The sequence below is a fragment of the Strigops habroptila genome, chromosome 1, assembly GCF_004027225.2.
Source record: "Strigops habroptila isolate Jane chromosome 1, bStrHab1.2.pri, whole genome shotgun sequence".
In the NCBI taxonomy this organism is placed as follows: Eukaryota; Metazoa; Chordata; class Aves; order Psittaciformes; family Psittacidae; genus Strigops; species Strigops habroptila.
This window is the reverse complement of record NC_044277.2, coordinates 124,188,232-124,213,943: the sequence shown is the minus strand read 5'-3', so window position 1 is coordinate 124,213,943 and position 25,712 is coordinate 124,188,232. Positions and strand designations below refer to the sequence as shown.

At 43.7% G+C, this 25,712-nt stretch overlaps 1 protein-coding gene across 4 annotated transcripts in view; it reads right to left on the bottom strand.

Annotated features, from left to right (window-relative positions):
- The window catches only part of MIOS (meiosis regulator for oocyte development), a 30,267-nt gene extending 14,288 nt beyond the window's left edge, over positions 1-15,979 (bottom strand). Inside the window, exons 1-11 of one of the 4 annotated variants that reach the window (XM_030511851.1) lie at positions 15,637-15,979; positions 13,576-14,942; positions 13,269-13,367; positions 12,139-12,396; positions 10,703-10,872; positions 8,926-8,991; positions 8,127-8,285; positions 7,248-7,400; positions 5,684-5,888; positions 4,473-4,602; positions 1,994-4,246 (exon numbers count right to left, since the gene is read on the bottom strand). In XM_030511851.1, coding sequence (XP_030367711.1) covers positions 4,150-4,246; positions 4,473-4,602; positions 5,684-5,888; positions 7,248-7,400; positions 8,127-8,285; positions 8,926-8,991; positions 10,703-10,872; positions 12,139-12,396; positions 13,269-13,367; positions 13,576-14,872 — 2,634 coding nt within the window. In that variant the 5' untranslated portion in view covers positions 14,873-14,942; positions 15,637-15,979 and the 3' untranslated portion in view covers positions 1,994-4,149. The other 3 variants (XM_030511861.1, XM_030511869.1, XM_030511878.1) reach the window with 3 other exon arrangements.
- Positions 15,980-25,712: the final 9,733 nt, after the last annotated feature.

The following is a 25,712-nucleotide window of genomic DNA, read 5'->3' as shown; positions in this document are numbered from 1 at the left end:
TCAAAGGAAAATCTAACTTTGGAAATATTCTCTCTGAATTACTAAAGTATTTTAATGTAGTTTAACTAAACCTTTCATACAAACAGGTTTCAGGTTTAATAGCTAGATTTAGTGCCTTATGCAGACGCCTGGCTTTGTGCTTATTTATAGACGTGTGTTTTCAGTCAAGGAATTCACGTTTCAAAGATTACTTATTAAAGTTACTACAAACTGGGTGGATGATCAAGATAACAGATGATCTGTTTTTTTTTCCCCCCTCTCTACTCAGAAGACAATGACAAAACCACTGCCACTGGGAAGGAAACCTGAGTCAGTCTTGTACAGCAAACAAGAACATGAGGTCAGTGTGGCATGAAGCCATGCTCTGTGCTGTAACACTACTACCACTATATTTTAGTGCTCAGTAGAAAAAAATGTCATTCTTATTAACTGCGTGCATGTTTTCCTAGCATTTAAGTCTATTGTATGATTATACTTTAGAAAATTGGTATTTGTGCTCGTACATATATTCTGTAAAATGTTACATGCAGTTGGTAAGCCAAGACCATCCAGGCCTGATAAAGCAGTCTACCACTAGATGGCTACAGCACTTTACCCCCACACCGAGACCATCCTTGGATGTGCGGGCCTGTGTGTAAATGTTTTAACACATCCAAGTGGGAAATGCTCGTTTCTCTTTGTTGGTCAAGACTCTTGCTTACACAGTCGTGCAGCAATGATACGTGGCTAGGCAAGCAGTGTACAACTCCAAGTTTCCAGTACATGCTCTTCATTCATCTGCTTCTCTACAGCCTATCAAGGGTTGTCAATAAATGGCCTACCCTGGCTATATGGCTGTACCAGTAAGACAGCAATGCAAGGAACTATGAAATATTCTTGATGTTAAAGTAAAGTAATGCTCAGGTCACATATGCCTTTATCAGGGTTGCAGTGTGGGAAATTGCCATTCTATGTACCCAAAGGAAATGAATAGCCATAGAGCCTGCTGTCTGGTAGGATGGCACTAACAAGGTGAAGGTGTGAGAAACTGCCAGACCTGGTAGATAATAAAATGGGAAATAATGGCTTCATGTGTCGCTGACCAGAGCACTTCTATCATACACACTGAAGAGGTATGTCACCAAAAGCAGGGTAGCAGAAGGGCCAGTAACAGAACGTGTGAATAGGAGCCAGCAGTTGCTTTGGGAAGATTTGGGTACGGTAAAGGATGGGCATCTGGCGGAGGAGAGTATATGAATGATGGAACAGAGCTGACTGGGAGAAGTTCCTGTCAGTTAGAGCAGAGCAGTGAGCCTGCGGCTCCCACACTTGTGACTGACTTTGAGGACCTGGCTTTTTTTTCTCCTGCCCTTGCCAAGGGAATGTTTGGAGAAGCCTTTCTAACCTTGGCATGGGGGACACTGCCACATTGCCTTTTCCTGTAACATCTGGCATAGTTGGCAGTATCCTAATCTAAGTAAGCATAACTAGAAAACACAAATGTGGTATAGAAGGGGTGTCTGCCAGAGGACAGAAATTCCCTTTGACTGGGGATCCCCAGGGAAGGGCACCAGAACGCAGCAGTGCAGTGAAGCACCACACAGGAAGCTCCAGGACTGCGCACAGGTGAGGAAGGAGAAGCCTCATCTGGAGTGTCACTGCATACATGCCTGGCTCCCTGGACTCCCAGCTGACCATGGTCACCAGCACCAGGACTGCTCCACTGTCCTCGCTCGGGCACGGACACATGTACTACTCCTGTTGTGCTCACATGCAAGCATCCTTTGCATAAAATGAGGAAGTGCTTGTGCTTAATCAGGGAAGGGAAGCAAGGCTGGAGCATATAATGAAATTAAAATGAAGAAATGTAACCAGCATGAACCATAGTGTCAAACCATGTTAGCATGCAAGGCCACTTTCACCTAGTTAACTCTGAGAGTTAAGCAAACATCAGAAAACAGTAAAAATGTAAAAGTAATTGCAGCTAATAAAATGTCTGTAGCGATCATTTGTGTTAGAAGACAACGGATCACCCCCAAAATCACAGCTTTATTAATGTAAAAGCAAAACCAGGAAAAAAAAAAAGATCTAATAATTAAAAAACATACACCATTTACTTTGTAAATAGTGGAATTACTTGTCTGAGAGCCCAATTACAACAGCCAAAACTGACAGTTATACTGTGCTAGAATGTGGACACACTGATAATCCAGAACATTTCAAAGACATGCCAAGTATCAAAGTAAGCACCTAGTTTAATGAAATGACAGAATTTGACACAAACAGGTATAGTCAAGTTGAAAACATTACAAATGAGTTTTCTTTACGTAAGAAAATGAGACAATGTTAATAGTTGTGTTCATCTGGACATGGAAATATCAGGAAAATTTACTAAATGTTCTTCCTAAGAGGAATAAAAACATATCCTTGACACTTACAAACCCTCATTTCCATAAAGCAAACGTTTTATTGCCTGTATTCATATAAATAGGGTATCATACAGTAAACCCCAGGTTACATTTATAAATGGAGAACATTTTGAAGAGCTCTTCAACAGCAACATGAAGTGTGCAAAAATACTGGAAAGAGAAATAAATATTCTAACAAGAAAAAAAGTAGCTCCTCTCCCATGCCTACAAATACCAAGTACCTCTTAGATTTTAACTTTAAAAAGATCTTTGTCACCTAGGCAACAATTTTAGATCAGAATAAACGTAGCAGATGTATTACAACATTAGCACTAAACCAGAAAACGCAACCCAAAGCCCTGAATGGAATCGTGTACAGCTACAGAAAATGCTTCTACGTTCTATCTTGTGGCAACTACACTAGAGCACTTCAAACTAGTGGTGTATTACAATATATTCTCTTTTAAAACACCCATTTTCACAGTCCTGGCAATACAGTACCAGTTTATTGCTAGCATTCCATTTAATATTTCATAGCACGCAAGTGTTAAGTAACTCATATACTGTTTCTACCAGTAAATAAACACACACCATGTAAACTGATGTTATTATCACATACCTTAAAACAGGTTTTTTTCCCTAATTTGCGTGAATTTTGTTGCCTGTAAAATCAAGGACAACAATACCGATCAGCTCCTAGCACAGTATTAGCAAAATAGCATTGCCTCTCAAGTTAATAAATAACCCTAATTCCAGCTGGTAACATCTAGAACTACTTCGGTTCAATGACCTAAAATTGTGCAGCCTTTAGGGAGCAGATTGGTGTCTGCTAGTGACCAGAAGCAGGATTTATATAGGTTCATTTCACACTTCCCAGCGTATTTCAGAAGTACCGGGAAATGCTGACTATTCAAAAGTCCTTAAATATGTCTGTAGGCAAAATTCAGCATGTAGTTTAAAACTTAAATATTTACAAGTTTCCAGTCCTTGAGATTTCAGATCTTCACAGTACTACATTAAAAATTAATCAAATGAAACCTCCCATAGTTTACCTGCACTCTGCACTGAAACAGACATATGACTTTTCAGTGAACTCTTCTCTAGGACAGACATCACTAGGAGACAAACCCCCAATTCTTTAGCATTAAAATTCACATCAGCTAGGTATGTAGGTAAATTAAATAAGACCTTGAACTGCAAACATGCTGCTTTACTATTAACAAAACGTGGGAGCAGAAAGAAATTGATTTATCTTTAAAATAAATCTTTAGAATACAATTAACAGTGGCACTTTGAAAGAACTTTCAAGGAAACTATCATTTGCATATAAGAAAGTGTGATCAAACAATGAAGAGTCACTTTGCATCTTCTGAAGAACACTTTTGAGGTGTTTATTTTGAAGGCCCACTTTCACAGCGTATAAACACTGTTCTGTTTGGGAAAAAACCCACAAGGGCCGAACGGCACTACTCTGAAAATCTTTTTATTAAAAGTTCTTTGGATTTCAGGAAATCCAAAGAGTCCACAATTCCAGGAGTGCTTTTGAACTGGACTGCTTCAATCCTCTGAACAAGGACCACGTACTACACCCAGAAGCTCATTTCAGGAATACCTGTCTCTACCAAGCACAGTCATACACACAGCATTTTACCAACCTGATAGCAATTTATTTTTTCACAGTCAGTAAGTGACCTTTGTCATAAAATATATGCTTGGGCTATGATGGAGATCCACAAGAAAGCCTCACATTTTCAAGCAATATTTATGCCTGGACAGTCTCTGCTGGAATGAGATTCCCTGTTGTATCCAGCTGCATACACTTACAAGAGCAGGCAGAAACCGGGCACTCGGTATGGTCCCTAGATAGCAATAGTAGAAAAAAGAAAAAACAGGTAAAATAAAACTAACAATAATTTTGTAATCTATACAATTAAGTATGTGCAGGGACACATACTTAATTGTAGCTCAGAAAAACTCAGCATCATAGTGAAGTTTTGCATATGTTCTAAACCAGATACGGCAAAGGAGGCACGTCTTGCTCAGTGCAGCGTACACATGTGAAGGAAGATTTTAACGTCAACTTACCTGAACCAGCTAAGCATGTGCCCAGCATGTCCACCGTGCCTACAGTTGTGACACCAAGTAAACCAGTTGTTGAACTGGGCTAATTTCTTGTCTTTGCTGAGATCCACTTTTTCATCTGACTTGGATCCTCCTGTGCAGAAGCAAACCCACCCCCACAAACACGCTCGTGAATCATTATGCTTCGTTTACATTTCAGTCCCTGTAACACTATTAGAATAAATCTGAAATTAGCAACATTATGTGAAGAAGTGGCCTGAAAAGAGCCAGACAATTCAGTAAAAGAGAAGTCAGTAAAGTTAAGAACTGTTGGAATGCCAAAAAAAGAACTGCATTGCCGAGCTGTTGTTTCACATCTTAGAGGCATGCTAAACTTGCCTGCTGAACAAATTTTACAGACAGAATCTCTTTCAACAGTGATTTATGTTTCAATGATTATGTTCCACTGAATTATAGGCCTGTTTCACTGCACATGAAATGTTTGCTTTAGACAAATCAACAAAATCCAAGTTATGAATTGGGACGACAATATAGAAGTCATAACAGATCAGTGAAAGAACGAGAAGAAATACATAAATAAATGACAACTGCACAGAATCTCATGGCTCTGTAACAAATACGAACAAAATCAGTTCCATTTACACCTTGTATAATGCTGAGGCCAAGACATTTAGAACCAAAAGATTCTTTCTAGACATAGTATTTCTTAGCTGTGACAGCATGATCCATCTGTTCTTTCATACTTAGTGACAGAAAGTATAGCACATTAAATTTATCCTCTCTTCCAGCTAAAAGTCAATTCATTTACATTCCATAATTTCTGTAGTATCCCTACAATTCATCTCAAGAAAACACACTTCCCGTTTCTTACAGTTCTGAAGCTCACAATACCACCACAATATGACCACCACAATACCTGCATCTTTTCTTCTGTCTAACCATGGAATTTCACTGACAATCTCACTGGGAAAACTGTCAGAACCCAGTAACTGTGCATGCTGTCTGACACCAAAGAACTGAGACATAGGTTTCATCATAAAATCAGACAGGATGTAAACAAGTTTTCAATTATGGTCTTCCTGCCTCAAATGAATATTTACAGAATGAATACAGATAGAAAGAAAAAAGTGCAACTGAAGATCTTCCAATGGGAACTGCCGATTAGGCCTCTAACAAGTACTCCAGCTTATTAACTCAAATCCACTGAGTCATACCTGGACAGCTTGAAACTGGTGTTCCCATATTTATCAAGCAAAGTGCACAGCGAGGAAGGGGTTTACGGCAACCAGGACAGCTTGTAACTTTTGACTTTGTTGGTGAACCACTAACTCCGTATTGGCTGAAACCTCGTCCCTGGTGAGGAATAGCTGAACAGCTGTAAGAGATTGATTTTCCACAGAAATTGCAACTCACAAACACCTAAAGAGAACAAAAACCCATTAATTTTTTTGTTTGGTTCCACTTTTGCTACACCTATGAGTGAATTCGTTCAAGCTAGCAAACACTTATTTACCAGATATTCTAGAGAGTGGCCTGGAAAGCCAAGGCAACTTGTGAAAGAGTCCCTAACATCTTGGCTTAGAGATGTGCCACGCAGTTCTGAGAAGTAGGCCTTATTGATGTTCACTTACCCCAAAAGCACATGAAAACATGCAGAATTATGACCACTTGGAAAGGTATTAGTTAAGATAATAAAAAGCTGTATCTACAGTCATGAAAGAAACTAAGTTTACTCTAATTACTGCATAATTAAATCTGGTCTCTCCCTCCTTATAGTCAGGTGACCCACTCTATGACCAGTCTCCAACATGAGGAATTTCCTAATAATCTTTCTCTGCATACCTTATGCCACAAGTTGTGACTTAATACCATGCAGCATGTTTTAAACTCCTTAGGGGCTATTTATGTTGATCACATAAGGAAGGAGGAGTAAACTCTACTCCCTCCTGCTTGGAGCAGCATGTATGCAGCTCTCCTTAAACAGCTGTGATGGATACATGAATTCAAAAATAGCCTTCCTCAGAAACCCTTGGGCCCTCAGGCTTGTAGTGCACACACTTAGCAGACATGACAGAGCAGAAGGTGCTGTGGTAAGAGCACATTGGCTAAAAATGCCACCAGACGTTAAGTAGATAGCATTTGGACAGGGCGTTAGTTTTTGGTTTAGCTCATGTTCAGAACTGATAACGAAAGTTGCTGCTGTTCACTTTTAGTTTAGGGTTCGAGAGCTTCAAAATAGCTTTGAGGTTCACCTCAATTAAAATAGAGCCAATTTGAACTAGTTCTTGATTCAATTCCCTGGTTTCAACACCGTCCTCACCCTATTGCTGAATTCAGCTGGATGAATCATCTCTGACTTTGTTTTTCAACATGGGAGGGAAAAAACCCAAACAGTTTTCTCAGAAAAAAAAGCGTTGAGAAGTTTCAGTTTCCGAAAGACAATCTGTTACTTGGAAGAAAAAAGGCTAAAGAAAAAAAAAGGGAGGAACTGATTTCCTAGATTAGATATGAATAAATGTAGATTTTTTTTTACTATATTTCTGCACTCTCTGTCAAAACAGTTATCAACAGTTAAAAAAAAAAAAATAAAAATTTGGGAAAAACAAAACAAAAAACCCCAACCCACAGCTCAGCTACTTTTTTAGAGCAGCCTTAGTTGAAATCTTTCTTTTGCACATGAATCCTCATGAAAGCCAATGTGCAGCCAGCAACTTTTTTCTACAGAAGGACCAGGACACCTTCCTTTCTGGTCATACTTCACACAAGAATTATATTTACCTGGGCTAAAGGTTTTGAACTGGGATCCAGCTTACTCCTATGGATATCAAATTCTGCACGTTTATGCCAAAATCTCCAAGCATCTAAAAGATTCCTGTAGTTCTCAATCCAGTACTGAACCCTCTCATCCTTTAGTACTTCTGACGGAGAACCCTAAAGCAGGCAGGGAAAAGTGTCAGACAGGCTGAAGATACACAATACGTATTATTCACTTTTGAAAAAGGCTTTACAAAGTGATTTACAAAGCTTTACTACAAGATATGAGAAATAATACAGCATAATTTGTCTAGAAAAAGATTAATTCTCTGTTAAACTGTAACACAAGTTTGATAGTTTTTTTCTCCAGTCTGCCTCTGGTTGAAAGTACTTGCGCTGCCAGGTCCTCCTAAAAACTTGTGTCTGTCAAATGAAGCATTACAAAATGCTGTCACATAACACAGTCTATATCATTGTTATGATTATATATGCAGTTAAACACAGTGTTGGCAATAGCTGCAACTGTAAGGACCAAGACAAGTCCATCATAAAAAAACCCAATGTCTACAGACAAATAAAAAGACTCACCTCAGTTCTCTGTCAAAATCCTGGAAGCAAAAAAAGAATAACGAACCTCTCTGGAGATACATCAGCAATAAGCCGGGGAATGGTAGCCCTTTCAGCTTGTGAAAAGGGCTATGTTTTCTTTTTGCCTCTTTCCCCTACTATCGCCTCAGGCTATCTCAACCAGAGAGAGTGAAGATACATATTCATAGTTAACACCGATTGTCTCAGATGATTCCACAAAACAGGCATGACATATATTGTCCCAAGATGCAGTACTATACTGCTAAAGAAACTATGTTTAATTCTCCTCTATAAAGATCTGAGTGAAACACTAACCTGTAGCATGCAATAGCTTGCTGTTTGGACATCGCCAGTTCTGTCAACGTAACTTTCCATCAAGTCAACTCCATCTTTTGTCAGCCCTGTTAACAGTATTCCCTCCAAATTCCCAGCATCTTTCATTTCATTCGTCAGCTTTTCAATAAACCTGTTCAGCTATAAAACAGAAAATTTACTTAACTTTTGCCATCTATTCAGCCTTTCCTAACTCCTTTCCTAACCTTTGTCTTATGTTGGCATATGACAAAACTTTCATGATTTGAATAGATTTCTTTAAGAGTGTCAGCTGCCAACAGACCATGTTGCTTGCTGGACGTTACACAGAAAAAGTTATATGGCTATATCCACCATATTGCAAGAATTCAAGTATTTATCAACAAACTTTAAACCTCCTGATAGGAAGAGCAAAGAGGGAGGTTATGTATTTAAATACTTCAGTGAATTTAAAAGAAAACATTCCTGCTGTAAAGCCAAGCCTTAATTCGAATGTAAACATCTGGAAATAAGCACTGAGTAAGTACAAATACTCTCAAGAAAAACAGACATAAAGGTAATGCAACAGCATTTAACAAACCAGCATGTCATGAATACTAATAAAAAACCCAAACAAACAAGAAAAACAACAACAAAAAACAAGCTGAAGGTACAAACCAAAGACCAGACTATAACCTACTGCAATGAGACAAATCACTCATGACTCATTGCTTCCACTGTTCACCCCTCCACCCCAGAGTTTCTTCTGCCTCTAAATAAAGCCCAGCCTAACAGTTGCTTAAATGTGCAACCACAAACTTACCTGAGCATCATTGAGGAACTTGCAAGCAAATGCCACTCTGTCTCGTACAGCTACGTTATTTTCATACTTTGAAGAGAAACACAGAAATACTACCATCACACGCAAGTTTCCACCTTGTCAATACATTGTTTGTAAAAGTCAGAACATTTGCACTGTTTTATAGCTAATACTATGAAATTACTTATGTACAAAGAAAACGGCACATCTGAAGAAAGCAAACACTAAGTATGAGATTAATCATTGATACTCGGATACAGGTATCAGAGCAAGACTAGCTACAGGAATAATCTGCTCAAACGGCAGGAAAACCTGGTACAACACATCCTGCGAGGTTAATGAAACTCTAAAAAAAGAAACTTTGCAGGTCATGTAGAGCTGGACTTAGAGCTTTCTAGCACATATAGCCAAGACTCTCACCAAGTCACAGAGGGAAGGAAAACAAACCTTCAGTCACCATATTTACAAAGTAACTAGCCTAACCACCAATTCCTTTCTAAAAATCACAACTAAAAGTTATTAAACAAACAAAAAAAACCAAAACAAAAAACAACCAAACCCAAACAACTGAAAACTAATTCCAAACACCCAGAATGTGGATTTCTTACAAGAACACTGGCACTCAAGGTGCAGAAATGCAATAATATTTACTTTCTGGTTTTTAATCCTTTTACTAGAAGTGACACTGAATGGGGAAAAAGAAAAAATCCTTGAGTAGATAAAATTCTGGTACTTTGCTGTGCCCATGTTTTCCCTCCTGATGTTCTCAGAATAGAAACTGTGATTGACATGCCAAAACAAGGAGATATGCTTGCCAAAATCTTTTTTTATGCAAACTTCAACAGGTCTCACTGAAGTAAAAAATAAAACCAAAATAAAAACCAAACAAAAACAAACAAAAAACCCCCAAAAAACAATCCATCTTGTAATCTGTCAGTTTGCAATTCATCAATAAAAAACAACTATAAAATTATTACCTAAAATCCAGAGAACCAGAACATTCTCTCTTGAAGAGAAAAAAACTCAAGTTTCTCTCCTTTGGGTTTCTTAACTTTTTTTTTTTTTTTTTTTTTTTTATTAAATACCCTAAAAGCATCATATCATATGACAACTTTGTTTTCAACAGGTTTAGGCCAATCACCCCTGCTGCATTACAGGAGTCCTCCCTTGACCTAAATAATTCCTATGGAATCCAGTATTTCTGTTGTTCTTTAACCAAGGATCAAGTATGTTACTCCTCCAAAGGCTCAAAGTATCTCTTAATTAAAGATTTAGTTTGTTCTTCACATGGCAATTTTATACCAAGTTCAGAAGATGTGAAACTATTCTGTTTACTGTTTCAACACAGCGAAATTATTTTAAGCAGTAAACAAGTAAAAATACAATCCAATGCATATACAGCTTGATCAAAGTTCTGTAAAATCCCCTGCACTTACTCAGTTTTGTGCATTTCCATTATTAATCTCCCTTCCCCTTTTCCCCCTGCTTAAATTATTTTGATAATCTATTTCTGGTAGTTCAATAAATCCATGATCCAATAAATCCTCTAAAAAATGTGTAAGCTATATGACTATTTTCACTGCTTATGCATGTTTTGTTCACTAATATGGCTGTTTAGCAGAAAAAAAAATGTTATCCAACAGCATCAGGAGAAATTAATACACTCTAATTAATTAATTCATGGAGTATAAAGCACTTCCCCTACATATATGTGTGCGCGCACACACATACATAGGCACCTATTAGTCACAGCATTTTTAACAAACAGAAATTTACTCACCAAAACACCATCATAGGAACCAGACTCACTTGTCAGGAAAGCAAACATAGCACACAAGTAGGGATTGTTCAGCTGCAGTCTTAAAGTACTGCACATTTCTCTCCAAAGTGAGTTCTTCTCATCTGTGTAGCCTGATAGAGCCATTGCCACTACATTAAGGTTCAAATCACCTGATTTATTAAAAACAAACAGTGAAACAATATTCAAGTTAAGGACTTAAATAAATACAATTAAAACTGTAATTGAAGGCATCAGTTTGAAACAGAACATTCTGTCAGGATGACAGAATGTAGTAGAAGTAAGACAAAATGTAGTAGACAAACTAAAACAAAACATAGTAGGACTAACTAAAATAAATGTGCATACACTATCATTTATTAGTGTCTGCTTTAAATGCCTCTGCTCAGGTAAGGGAACAGCTCTAAAAGACACAAGCCCATATGCATGACAGCCTGAGTTATATTTTAAGCAACAACACTCTGGTTCTGGCACTTTGAAATAGTTTTGAACTGCTAAATGTGTTTGTATCACTATGATAAGATTGTCATTACCATAATTCATATTCACAAGCACTGAAAAGATAGGATTGTATATGTAGCCATCACTTAACAGACCTAGCTGAAGGATGACGATTGCATACAGCAGCTTCAAGTTAACAAGTTTCCTGAAAACATCAAATCTATTTCATCTAGATATTAATTCTGCCATAAAGCTTAATTTTGGGTTTGGTTTTTTTTTAATTACAAGACAGTGTGTCTCTACTCTGAACTGTCCCCATGTAAAGCACACACTTCCCCCACCAAAAAGGGGTAATATCAAAAATAAAAGAACCTTAACAGCTCCCTTCATGTGTCACCTACCCACTTCAGTGGCAAGACAGTCTTTTAAATTTAATGAGAACAAAGATGCAAATTGGAGTTGTAGGAGGAATCCTGTCAAGAAAACAGAACAAAAATACCTCCATCTCCTGGCTCCATTATCTTAACTTTTCCCTCATACATTGCAACTTTTACCAAATATTACTCAAAATCAAATGTTTTCCGCATAGACTGAGTATTATATTTCAGTTATTCCACAGCTGCTGTACCACCAGCAAGCGGCATACAGTTCAACAGAAGCAGATATACATGACACCTTGCCAAGACGAAATTCCATTAAAATAAAAGAATCCCACTGCTTCTGAGTATAAGACTTTCTGTGGTACGTATCAGTAGGAAATTGAAACATACAATCTATTTTAACTAGACAGTAAGGCTTATGATAGTCTGAGGAGTGAAATATCAGGATTTGTCAGATTCTCAGGCTCCAATACAACCATTTCAAGTACCTATAAGACAACGGGCATTTTTTCATAGTATATAATTCTGTTTTCAAAAAAAAAAAATCTACTAAGGTGCTACAATACTAAAATAAAAGATACTAAACACAATACACACCTTTTCCCGAGGAAGCTCCTTTATTTAGAATTTGTATTGCTCGCCGTATGTCCAAGTTGAAAAGTGCTACAGCAGCAGCTCGCTCCCAGTCTCCTTCCTGTTCCAATGAATTTAGAAAAGGTTCCACATCTAAGTCTGTTCCCTTCTTTATCCACCCACAAAGCTGCAAAGCCAAGGATCTCTCCTCACTCAGATACTGAATAATATCTGCCTGTCTATCAGATCCACTCCTGCTGTGCCTGAGGTTCTCTGTTGTTCCTAGAAATGGGAAATAAATTATGCTTAAATTACAGTTTAAATTGCAATGACAACACAACACTTTGATTTCCATCATAAAGCTGAGTATCATCTTTTAGAACTTTACCACCAAAAACTCCACAGTAAGTAGCAACATACACAAAATTATTTTGATCTGCCAAAAATCATGCATCGAAACTTGACACATATCCCCCAGTAAGACTTTTCTTCCATCCTCTACCTCCTAAGATTTTGGAAGTTCCTGTTACAGTTGACAGGAGTTATCAGTATGTCCAATTTGAAAATACATGACACAGCCGAGCACCTGTTCTACCAGTTCTCTTCTTAGCAAGCACCAATGTGCTAGAAGCTTTCCCACCACTGAAGAGTTACTTTTTGCTCCAAGGAGCATAATATTAATAAGAGACATAATTAATAAAGAATGAAAGACTCAAATATTAGATTATCCTAATAAAAACTTCTCTGAGCATGAGAGGCATGGGATGTCCAGACAGCTTATTTAAATACAGCCACACAAATGTAGTAAGTACATTCACAGTGACTACAATGTGTGGAACTTCAAAAAATGTAACAGTTAAGTGGGGAGCAAGAATTTTCAGTGCCATAGTCAAAATCCACATATTTGAAATAGTTCAGTTGAAGATTTACCTCCAAGGATACTTTGTTTTTATTGTTACTGACTGTCTGAGAACACTGAAAATTCCAGAAATTACTGTAACATAAACTGTTAACATGTATTAAAACACAAACAGAAATACTTTGTTTCTGTATTTTTAAATAGCCTCTTTCAACAATTTTTAAAGGCAAACCCATGAGTGCATCACTCTGAAAGAATACTACAACAGAACTTATCAAAGTTGGAACATTCTTACCCAAAGATGACTTCACAATCGATTTAATGCCAGCATAAACTAAGGGACCTTTGTTTCCTGAAAGTTTTTGATCCATATCTTCAGTATACTGCTTCATAAGTATTTTCATGTATAGGAAGCTTAATTCTTTCCCAAGTGTTTGAAAAACTTTTCTTTTATAATTTAAAGTCACATCATATTAACACATGCAGAGTATTTACAAGATGTTGCATTATAGTTAAAGATTTTCATGCATTTCATATAACTGGTTTACATACAAAGGTGTATTACTTCTTTAGGACATAAACTACTGTAAAATAAAGGATATAATGCAGAGTGTACCAAAGTGATTTCAGCTGAGGATCTTCATTTCCAGCTAGGAGGTGATTTCTCCAAACTTGCTCAGTATCAAGACCATACCTTGACAGAGCTCTGAGCCGCATTTTGGTTGCTATGTCTTTTTCCAAGGAACTAGCCTTTCCTTCTTCTGTACACTCATATAAATGTCGTCCACAAGCCCACATTAAGGAGGTCACCGGACTCCATGCAAGAGAAATTCTTTCAAAAACTGTGAAGTCAGACATAGTCCTGTTGGGAGTCACTACTACCATTCGATTTTGACTTGTGGGATGCCAGGCAAATGAAGCAATGTAGTTTTCACATGGCTGGACACTTCTTTCAATTATTGTTGGCTCAGTTTCATCTCCAATAGGGGTGGGAGTATGCTGCATGTCATACAGTCTAATGATATTACTATCCCTTGTTAAAGTAGCTAGCAGTCCCGTTCTTGTTGGACACCATGCAACTTTTGTTAAGGGTTTTGGCTGCTCTGTCAAGGTCAAAACAGGCTTTTCAAACTTTCTTAAATCCCATATGGCAACCTGACCTTCATAGAAGGAAGCTACACGATCGTGGAAATAGGGATCGACAGTCACTCCCTGGACAGCCTTGGTGTTTACAAATATTTTTTGGCTTGTGTTTCTCAGATCAAAAATAGCCAGATTTCGATGCATTCCAGCTAAAAGCAGCTTCTGATCCCGTGGAAGCCAACAAAGAGAGAGGCAAGCATCGTTCTGACCTAATTCATATAGTGGCTTTGTTACTACCAGTCCTGCTTCTGCATCTCCTGATGAAAGTCTTACTTTCTCTGTAGCAACTGCAGTCTCTGGGGCATATTTGCTACTGATATCCCAGATCAGCACTGAGAAGTCAGCCCGATGTTTATCTAACCCGGCAGCAAGCCAATTACTATCCAGTGGGTTCCACGCGAGGGTGTTGCATTGCCGTGCGTGTTTGGGAACAAACTCTTTACCTATCAAATCTTTACATTTTGAGTTGTGATCTTGACCGAGGCTAGTAAGAACCACTCGACCATTGGCCTGTCCAACAGCAAGGAGGCATTCGGGATCGTACTTTGGATACCAAGCCACACATTTCATATATGGTGTATCTGAATTTATAGACAACAGCGTAGCTGTCGTTTCTTCCGATAAGCGCAAGGACCCCGCCTTGAGTTCTGAACTTACAGCAGAGTCAATGTGATAAAGGCTCAATTCTGAATCGCACACAACAAATCTGTCAACGTGGTGTGGGGCCCACAGAATATCAGGTTTGGAGCCACTCATGTTTAAGGTAGGTTTACACACGATTTAAACTCTTGTAAGAAGAATCAGGTGACATCCATGCATATGGAAACTGTTGAGAGAATAATTTGTACGAATGTTATCAAAACCCACATTCCTTTGCAATCTGAGATCATCTTTAAACAAACAAAAGTATGGTTCTGAATGACTTTTAGCCCAGGGGTTGAACACGTACAAATTCCAGGCCGAAACCTGACGCGTTCTCTGCATTACATCACCTTCCCCACAGCTCACTGGTTTTGCTGGTGTATTCCTACAGAGACAGAGCCAACAGAGCCACCTACAAGCCTAACAGCAGGATTTGCTGTGTTTACAAACTCAACACGCGTATTAATGAAGACAGGATTACCTGAGATGTGAGGAGGCATAATATGTGGGTGTGCTGCTGGTAAAGAGACACTCCCTAAAACACACAGAAAATCTCTGCGTCTAATTGAAGTGCACTAATTGACAAAAACTCGAGTCTGCTTGTTTTGCCTGAAGTCTGTTTCACAGCCTGGAAAGGCTTGCCCTCTTTAAAGATTTCTACAGAAATACAGCTTTCCACTCTTTATCTTATTCTACCGCTCCTAATCCCAACTTCTGTCCCAGAACTACCTTCTCTTCACTCACGTTTGGCCTAACAGCATTCACAAACGGGCACTGCTGTTAAAGTCCATTTACGCTTTCAGCAGCTGCGTGCCCAGAACCATCACACACGCGTATACACAAACCGACCCCACAGACCCTACAAACATCATCTGTACCTGCAGAGAGGCGCACACGCGATCGGGAAGCACGAAACGGGAGCGGATTTACTCCTCCTGGGCCTCCTGCTGCTCACGCCCCGGCCGAGCTCCGCCGTGCCCGGGGTGGCGGCAGGGCCGCAGCACACCCCTGCCCCGCCGCTTCCTGCCTGCGGGGACACGGCGGCAGGAGCGCACCCACCCTCCCTTCCGGGCGCGGTTGCGATCACCCAGCCCGCGGGGCGCCCCGGCCCCGCCGCCAGCCGGCCCCGCCGGCCCTGCTGGACGCACGGCAGGCGCACCGGGGCTTCCGGCTGCCGGGAAGGGAAAACAGCGGCGCTTCCGGCGCACGGGGCGGGGAAAACACCGTCACTTCTGGCAGGGGAGGAGCGCGACCCCGGCCGCAGGGCGCCTTCCGCCGGGCGGAGCGGCGCACCCACCGCTGGCCACGGCCGCGCTGCGGTCCATTGGCCCGCGGAGCCGCGGCCCCCCGGCAGGGCGGGGCGGCGCCGCGCAGAGCAGCGCACACCCGCATGGCGGGTGGAGTGGGTGAGCCAGCTGGGGTCACCCCGCGAGCTGGCGGCTGCGTACCCCGCTGGTGTCATAGCGCAGTCACAGGGTTGGGGTGGGCTGGAAAGGACCTTAAAGCTCATGTAGTTCCAATCCCCCTGCCATGGACAGGGACACCTTGCACTAAACCGTGTCACCCAAGACTCCATCCAGCCCGCGGTTGAACACTGCCAGGGATGGAGCATTCACAACACTCTTACTGCTTTCTGTTGCATTGTTCAATGGCTCATTGTTAAAAAGTTAGCATTGATAAGTACTCCAACAGGTGGGAAAAAGGCTAACAGTGACATCACCACCAATTTTTACCCACGAGTGGAAGTACCACGTAAGCAGTTAACAACTGGACGGTATTTCTTACGCTGAAGATTGTACCGGTGTGAACAAAACCTCAGAAAGCGTTCAGCCTGGAACACGCTGTTGGGTGCCTGTTTGCCCTCCGAATAGCTGGTTTCCAGAGCCTTTCCACTGCAGGAGTGTGCAGGGTGCGACACACCACACCTCCGGCAGCAGCAGCTCTCTTGGCTTTGTGTTCTGCCCCTCTACCTTCACTCTGTCCCAAGTTCTTTCTGTTCCAACCCAAGTGTTCCCTGACTGGGTGCAGATGACCTTTTCCAAAGGTATACAGATTGGCCAAAATTAAGTAGATCTGCACAAGAACTACAGCAAGTATATCCCTCTTTCACCTTATTTCTCCTCCCCTAAGCTCTATCTCTCTACTTTCCAAAGTATAGCTTGCTGCTTTAAAACGTTATATGTGGATTTTATTTAACTAAAGAAAACCACCTGGTTTTCATTAGCCTCATTCTTGGAAATGACTGGATTGCTTTGGATAAAATTTAGCTGGAAAAACATCTGGCTCAAATAGTTTCAGTTTCTTTCTTTAAAGTTAAATAAAACTATAAACAATAAAAAACCACAGCCTTAAATAGGAAATATTGGGCAATGTTAAAAGGGGGAGGTACTCAGCCTGTCAGTAATTATACAGATGTTTTCCATACACATTCTCTAGATGTGTCCTTTGGTTCATCTCTGCTTCTGAATATGCTCTGTGAGGGGAAATACACATGGATATGGAGTCTAATCCACACCCTACAGATGCCAAGTCAGTCTTCATTTGACTTTGTAGGCTCAGAAACATGCACAGGGGAAGAACAACTGAAGGCTTACTACCTAGACATATAGGATAAACTCAAAATTATCGTACTTCTGCAAGTAAAAAATACTTAAAAGTAGATATTACTGTGATTGCACAGATTTGTCATGTGGATCATATCTAAATCCTGTCAATGGTAATTCTGAGTGTTTTTCCTTACAGTCTCTATATTATACCAAAGACAAAATGGAAAGGTTTGTCAGTTCCCAGAGGGCAGTCATTAAGAAAATTATTTAAATAAAGAGCTCAAACGAAAGCAAGAAGTTTGTCAAAGGATAGAAATGTCTTTCACATGTCTTTAACATTCTGGAGGCATGGGAAGTTTGGGGTCTCCCTGGGGTTTGTAGCATCTTTTTAGTAATAAGGGAATTCTAGGTAAATAAAAAAAAGTTCAAACATCAATCTAGTGAGGAATTATTGCATACCTCATGTAAGAAAGGCAAAAAATATCTTAAACAACCTTCCAAGAAGCTGTAAGATCCCAAAAAAAACTGTTTTATCAGATAACAGATTATTCCAGGAATGTTTCAAAGGCGGCCTGAAACAAACAAACAAACAAAGCCAAGAAAGCAGTACATAGAATCTCTTGGTCTGTCTTTTCCAGAAAACTGGTAAATGATGATGATGAAACAAGCATTTATCATCTATAAAGTATTGGTGGGAATTAATTACTTACTAATGGGCATATAAATCACAAAATCATAGAACAGAATCGTCGAATAGTTAAGGTTGGAAAGGACCTTAAGATCATCTAGTTCCAACCCCACTGCCATGGGTGAGGGACACCTCACACTAAACCATGTTGCCAAAGACTCTGTCCAGCCTGGCCTTGAACAGTGCCAGGGATGGAGCATTCACAACTTCCTTGGGCAACCTGTTCCAGTGCCTCACCACCCTCACTATAAAGAACTTCTTCCTTATGTCTAACCTGAACTTCCCCTGTTTAAGTCTGAACCCGTTACCCTTGTCCTGTTGCTACAGTCCCTAATGAAGAGTCCCTCCCCAGCATCCTTACAGGCCCCCTTCAGATACTGGAAGGCTGCTATGAGGTCTCCACGCAGCTTCTCTTCTCGAGGCTGAACAGCCCTAACTTTATCAGCCTGTCTCTCTCCCCCTCATCAGAAGGCACAGGCCTCCTTCACACAAAATGACAGAGCCAATGCCTGTGAGGGGACGTGATACCCATTCAATCCCTTCCGCTAGTGCAGGGCCGGGAAGAAATGTCATCCAGAATTTCCTTCAGCATGTACTGTTAGGGAAAGAAGGAAGTAGGGAGGAAAAAAGTGGAAGTTGGAGGAGACCTACAGTGATCATCAAGTCCAACTGCTCAACCACTTCAGGGCTGGCCAAAAGATAAAGCATGTTATTCAGGGTGATGTCCAAATGCCTCTGAAACAGTGATGGGCAAAGGGCATTGGTCACCTCTCTAGGAAGCCTGTTGCAGTGTTTGGCCACCCTCTAGGTAAAGAAATGCTTCCTAATGCCTACTCTAAACCTCCCCGGGCGCAGCTCTGAACCATTCCCACACGTCCTATCAACGGATCCCAAGGAGAAGAGATCAGCACCTCCCTCTCCATTTCCCCTCCTTGGGAAGAGCTGTAGAGAGCAATGAGGTCACCCCTCAGCCTCCTTTTCTCCAAACTAGACAAACGCGGTGTCCCCAGCCGCTCCTCCCAGGACATGCCTTCCAGCCCTGTCACCAGCTCTGTTGCCCTCCTCTGGATGCATTCAAGGAGCTTCCTGTGCTTCTTAAATGGTGGGGCCTGGAACTGCACCCAGTACTCAAGGTGAGCCTGCAGCAGCGCTGATTACAGCAGGACCATCACCTCTTCTAACTGGCAGGTCATGCTGTGTGTGATGCACCCCAGCAGGTGGTTTGCCCTCTTGGCTGCCATTGGGCACACTGCTGACTCACACGGAGCCTGCTGCCAGCCAGCACCTCCAGACCCCTTTCTGCAGGGCTGCTCTCCAGCCCCCCCCTCCCAGTTTACACTTGTGGCTGGCATTCCTCCATCCTGGGTGCAGAATTCGGCATCTGCACTTGTTCACTTTCATGCCATTGGTGACTGCCCAATGCTCCAGTCTAGCTAGATCCCTCTGCAAGACCTCCCGTCCCTCAAGAGAGTCAACAGCACCTCTCAGCTTAGCATCATCAGCAAACTTGCCAATGATGCGTTCAACTCCTGCATCCAGATCATTGATAAGAACATTGTTTAAGAAGATTAAGAAGATAAGAAGATTACTTGTTTTTCTTGAGTGTTGCAGGCAAAAGCTGCTCAGTCCACGTGGTTTAAACTGAATTGGGATCAAAATACTTTATTGAGCTATCAAGAACACGGAATTAGGCCGCAGCCGGTGAAGTGTGACATTCAAGTAGTAATACAAGAGCTGAACCCCCAAACTGGACAGATGAATGGTAATAAACGCAAGCAAATATCTAAACCCCCTGTGTAACAAAGGCAGGAGAGATTTCTGAAATTCTTCATCTTTCCAAGAAGAAGACCTCACCATAAGCAGCGTAGTAACAAACGCCACTTGGTCTGTTGGTAAGGAATGGTGAGGAAATCCTGTATGCTCTCTACCTTTCAGCAAAGTTCATGCAGAGAAAACCAAACCCCCTTTCTTTCTTTCTTTCTTCCTTCCTTCCTTCCTTCTTTCCTTCTTTCTTTCTTTTTCTTTCCTTCCTTCCTTCCTTTCCTCCTTCCTTCCTTCCATCCCTTCCTCCCTCCCTCCTTCCTTCCTTCCTTCCTTCCTTCCTTCCTTCCTTCCTTCCTTCCTTCCCTCCCTTCCTTCCTTCCTTCCCTCCTTCCTTCCTTCACTCCTTCCCTCCTTCCTTCCCTCCTCCCTTCCCTCCTTCCTTCCCTCCTTCCTTCCCTCCTTCCTTCCTTCCTTCCTTCCTTCCTTCCTTCCTTCCTTCCTTCCTTCCTTCCTTCCTTCCTTCCTTCCTTCCTTCCTTCCTTCCTTCCTTCTTTCACCTCTGGGATCGCCACACTCAAATGACTGTACGTGGTATAAAAGCCTTTACTAAGATGGTCCGGACATACAGGTTCATTTACAGGGACACCCCGCAGCGGTGCCCAGTGCATGGCCGCCATGGGCAGGGGCAGCCCCCTGGGCCTCCTGGGCACAGGCACTGCCTCAGGGCCAGCACCCCAGAGGCCTTTCTCCAAGGCACGCTGGGCGAAGGGGCAGCAGCAGGGCTGCGCTGGGCAGGGCTGCGGGGGCCCCGTCACCCCCGTGTCATAGTGCCACCACCCGCCAGCGCAGCATCACAGTGCTCTGGGGCAGTATAAAGCCCAGCGCCCTCCCGCAGTGCTTTGGAGCTCCAGTGCCAGGCACAGGAAGGGTTCTTGCTCCCAGGGTAGACCAGCCCAGCGGCATTTTGCTGCTGTGGGAAGCCCCGGAGATGGCTGCAGGTGGAGGCAGAAAAGGCAGTGCCAGTGTCCCCTCAGAGGCATAACCAGCCCGTGGACCAGGAGCAGGTCTTGCTCATGTGCTCAGGGAGTAGCCGATCGCCAGCGCTGGGGTCAGGAAGGAATTTTCCCCCGGGGCAGATTGGCCCTGGTTCCTGGGGGTTTTTTGCCTTCCTCTGAGCACTGAGCATGACCACCTGTCAGGGCTCCCCTGGTCCTGGTGCTCTGGGTTATCGCCTGGTGCTCATGCTCCACGAAGGTGGCCCCTCGTGTCCTGCAGCTGGGGGGGGAAGGCTTTTTTGCCCCCAGGGTGGACTGGCAAGTGTCCCCGGGGTTTTTTGCCTCCTCCGCAGCCGAGCACAGCCCCTCCATGGGGCTCCTTTGGGCTACTGTGGCCCAAAGGCGGCTGCTCGCGCTCCACGCAGCTGGCCCTCGTGCCCCGCACGCGGGGGGAGGAAGCCTTCTGGACTCCCAGGGTGGCCCCACAGCGTGGCCCCGGGACTTGCTGCTTCTCCTCTGTAGCATTGAGCACCCCCCCTTGTCAGGTCTTCCCCGGCCCATCCTGGCTGGGTTCTTGCACTGCTCTCGCACCACCACGGCACTGCTCCTGCCCCGGCTTTCCTTTGTCAGGCTGCAAGGGAGGTTTTTTCAAGCTAAACTGAAGGATGCGTCAGCCTGCTGCTGGCTGCGCGTGTGCATCGAGCTAATGCTTGTGAGCATCAGCTCTGCAAGGTCTAGAAAAAGAAAGTATTATCTAAACTGGACTAGACTAAAATTAAATTAAACTAAAATGAACTAGGATAAATAAAATAACTTTATTTATAAATAAATAAAATACTTCTTCCACCTGTAACCTGATTTGTGTCTGATTTGTGTCTTCGAAAGTGGTTTTGGTGCTGAAAACCCCTTGGCATTTCAGGTAAATAGTGGTCACACCATCATAAAACTCATCGTGACTGCAAGGAATGCAATGGAATGCAATGGAATGCAATGGAACGGAATGGAATGGGATGGGATGGAATGGAATGGAATGGAATGGGATGGAACAGAACAAAACAGCTATGCTAAGTTATGCATGTAGTTCTGCATGACAAGCTCTGACCTAGGTCTGAGGAGCCATCTGCAGCGTAGGTCCCAAGGGAGGCCGGTCCCAGGCACTGAGGCCTATGAACACTCTCTGGACCCTGGCAGAAGCAGACCTGCATTCTCATATACTCTCAGTACTCATATACATGTACGGGGTGCCACTGGAGACAGAGGATCGGGCCAGATGGATTTCTGACAGAGTGGTAGTGTTCTCAGGCTCTCGTGTTTTGTTCTGTTTCTCCAAAAGCACCAACTTGGGCATTCTGAAAAACCAGTATCTGGGGGAGGGGTGTGGTTGGGAGTGGGGGGAAATCACAAGGAAATGAGCAGGTATTGCCCACATACGGAAGATTTGCAACCGTTTAGTTCAGGAGCACATCCTGCTTCAGGCTGAGGGCTTGATCTTTGAGCGTCGCTGATGTCAGAGACGTGGTCTTTTGCCATCCTGGGGAAACCCAAATAAACTGGATGAACACAGAAGAGTTTCAAAAACCAGTTCACACGTGTTTTTCGCAAATCTGTTCAGATGCTCAAATCATCCAGAGACACTCTACGTCTCTCCCGCCATTAAAAGGCACAGGCCTCCTTCCCACAAAATGACAGAGCCAATGCCTGTGAGGGGACGTGATACCCATTCAATCCCTTCCGCTAGTGCAGGGCTGGGAAGAAATGTCATCCCGAATTTCCTTCAGCATGTACTGTTAGGGAAAGAAGGAAGTAGGGAGAAAAAAAGTGGAAGTTGGAGGAGACCTACAGTGATCATCAAGTCCAACTGCTCAACCGCTTCAGGGCTGGCCAAAAGATAAAGCATGTTATTAAGGGTGATGTCCAAATGCCTCTGAAACAGTGATGGGCAAAGGGCATTGGTCACCTCTCTAGGAAGCCTGTTGCAGTGTTTGGCCACCCTCTAGGTAAAGAAATGCTTCCTAATGCCTACTCTAAACCTCCCCGGGCGCAGCTCTGAACCATTCCCACACGTCCTATCAACGGATCCCAGGGAGAAGAGATCAGCACCTCCCTCTCCATTTCCCTTCCTTGGGAAGAGCTGTAGAGAGCAATGAGGTCACCCCTCAGCCTCCTTTTCTCCAAACTAGACAAATGCGGTGTCCCCAGCCGCTCCTCCCAGGACATGCCTTCCAGCCCTGTCACCAGCTCTGTTGCCCTCCTCTGGATGCATTCAAGGAGCTTCCTGTGCTTCTTAAATGGTGGGGCCTGGAACTGCACCCAGTACTCAAGGTGAGCCTGCAGCAGCGCTGATTACAGCAGGACCATCACCTCTTCTAACTGGCAGGTCATGCTGTGTGTGATGCACCCCAGCAGGTGGTTTGCCCTCTTGGCTGCCATTGGGCACACTGCTGACTCACACGGAGCCTGCTGCCAGCCAGCACCTCCAGACCCCTTTCTGCAGGGCTGCTCTCCAGCCCCCCCCTCCCAGTTTACACTTGTGGCTGGCATTCCTCCATCCTGGGTGCAGAATTCGGCATCTGCACTTGTTCACTTTCATGCCATTGGTGACTGCCCAATGCTCCAGTCTAGCTAGATCCCTCTGCAAGACCTCCCGTCCCTCAAGAGAGTCAACAGCACCTCTCAGCTTAGCATCATCAGCAAACTTGCCAATGATGCGTTCAACTCCTGCATCCAGATCATTGATAAGAACATTGTTTAAGAAGATTAAGAAGATAAGAAGATTACTTGTTTTTCTTGAGTGTTGCAGGCAAAAGCTGCTCAGTCCACGTGGTTTAAACTGAATTGGGATCAAAATACTTTATTGAGCTATCAAGAACACGGAATTAGGCCGCAGCCGGTGAAGTGTGACATTCAAGTAGTAATACAAGAGCTGAACCCCCAAACTGGACAGATGAATGGTAATAAACGCAAGCAAATATCTAAACCCCCTGTGTAACAAAGGCAGGAGAGATTTCTGAAATTCTTCATCTTTCCAAGAAGAAGACCTCACCATAAGCAGCGTAGTAACAAACGCCACTTGGTCTGTTGGTAAGGAATGGTGAGGAAATCCTGTATGCTCTCTACCTTTCAGCAAAGTTCATGCAGAGAAAACCAAACCCCCTTTCTTTCTTTCTTCCTTCCTTCCTTCCTTCCTTCTTTCCTTCTTTCTTTCTTTTTCTTTCCTTCCTTCCTTCCTTTCCTCCTTCCTTCCTTCCATCCCTTCCTCCCTCCCTCCTTCCTTCCTTCCTTCCTTCCTTCCTTCCTTCCTTCCTTCCTTCCTTCCTTCCTTCCTTCCTTCCTTCCTTCCTTCCTTCCCTCCCTTCCTTCCTTCCTTCCTTCCTTCCTTCCTTCCCTCCTTCCTTCCTTCACTCCTTCCCTCCTTCCTTCCCTCCTCCCTTCCCTCCTTCCTTCCCTCCTTCCTTCCCTCCTTCCTTCCTTCCTTCCTTCCTTCCTTCCTTCCTTCCTTCCTTCCTTCCTTCCTTCCTTCCTTCCTTCCTTCCTTCCTTCCTTCCTTCCTTCCTTCTTTCACCTCTGGGATCGCCACACTCAAATGACTGTACGTGGTATAAAAGCCTTTACTAAGATGGTCCGGACATACAGGTTCATTTACAGGGACACCCCGCAGCGGTGCCCAGTGCATGGCCGCCATGGGCAGGGGCAGCCCCCTGGGCCTCCTGGGCACAGGCACTGCCTCAGGGCCAGCACCCCAGAGGCCTTTCTCCAAGGCACGCTGGGCGAAGGGGCAGCAGCAGGGCTGCGCTGGGCAGGGCTGCGGGGGCCCCGTCACCCCCGTGTCATAGTGCCACCACCCGCCAGCGCAGCATCACAGTGCTCTGGGGCAGTATAAAGCCCAGCGCCCTCCCGCAGTGCTTTGGAGCTCCAGTGCCAGGCACAGGAAGGGTTCTTGCTCCCAGGGTAGACCAGCCCAGCGGCATTTTGCTGCTGTGGGAAGCCCCGGAGATGGCTGCAGGTGGAGGCAGAAAAGGCAGTGCCAGTGTCCCCTCAGAGGCATAACCAGCCCGTGGACCAGGAGCAGGTCTTGCTCATGTGCTCAGGGAGTAGCCGATCGCCAGCGCTGGGGTCAGGAAGGAATTTTCCCCCGGGGCAGATTGGCCCTGGTTCCTGGGGGTTTTTTGCCTTCCTCTGAGCACTGAGCATGACCACCTGTCAGGGCTCCCCTGGTCCTGGTGCTCTGGGTTATCGCCTGGTGCTCATGCTCCACGAAGGTGGCCCCTCGTGTCCTGCAGCTGGGGGGGGAAGGCTTTTTTGCCCCCAGGGTGGACTGGCAAGTGTCCCCGGGGTTTTTTGCCTCCTCCGCAGCCGAGCACAGCCCCTCCATGGGGCTCCTTTGGGCTACTGTGGCCCAAAGGCGGCTGCTCGCGCTCCACGCAGCTGGCCCTCGTGCCCCGCACGCGGGGGGAGGAAGCCTTCTGGACTCCCAGGGTGGCCCCACAGCGTGGCCCCGGGACTTGCTGCTTCTCCTCTGTAGCATTGAGCACCCCCCCTTGTCAGGTCTTCCCCGGCCCATTCTGGCTGGGTTCTTGCACTGCTCTCGCACCACCACGGCACTGCTCCTGCCCCGGCTTTCCTTTGTCAGGCTGCAAGGGAGGTTTTTTCAAGCTAAACTGAAGGATGCGTCAGCCTGCTGCTGGCTGCGCGTGTGCATCGAGCTAATGCTTGTGAGCATCAGCTCTGCAAGGTCTAGAAAAAGAAAGTATTATCTAAACTGGACTAGACTAAAATTAAATTAAACTAAAATGAACTAGGATAAATAAAATAACTTTATTTATAAATAAATAAAATACTCCTTCCACCTGTAACCTGATTTGTGTCTGATTTGTGTCTTCGAAAGTGGTTTTGGTGCTGAAAACCCCTTGGCATTTCAGGTAAATAGTGGTCACACCATCATAAAACTCATCGTGACTGCA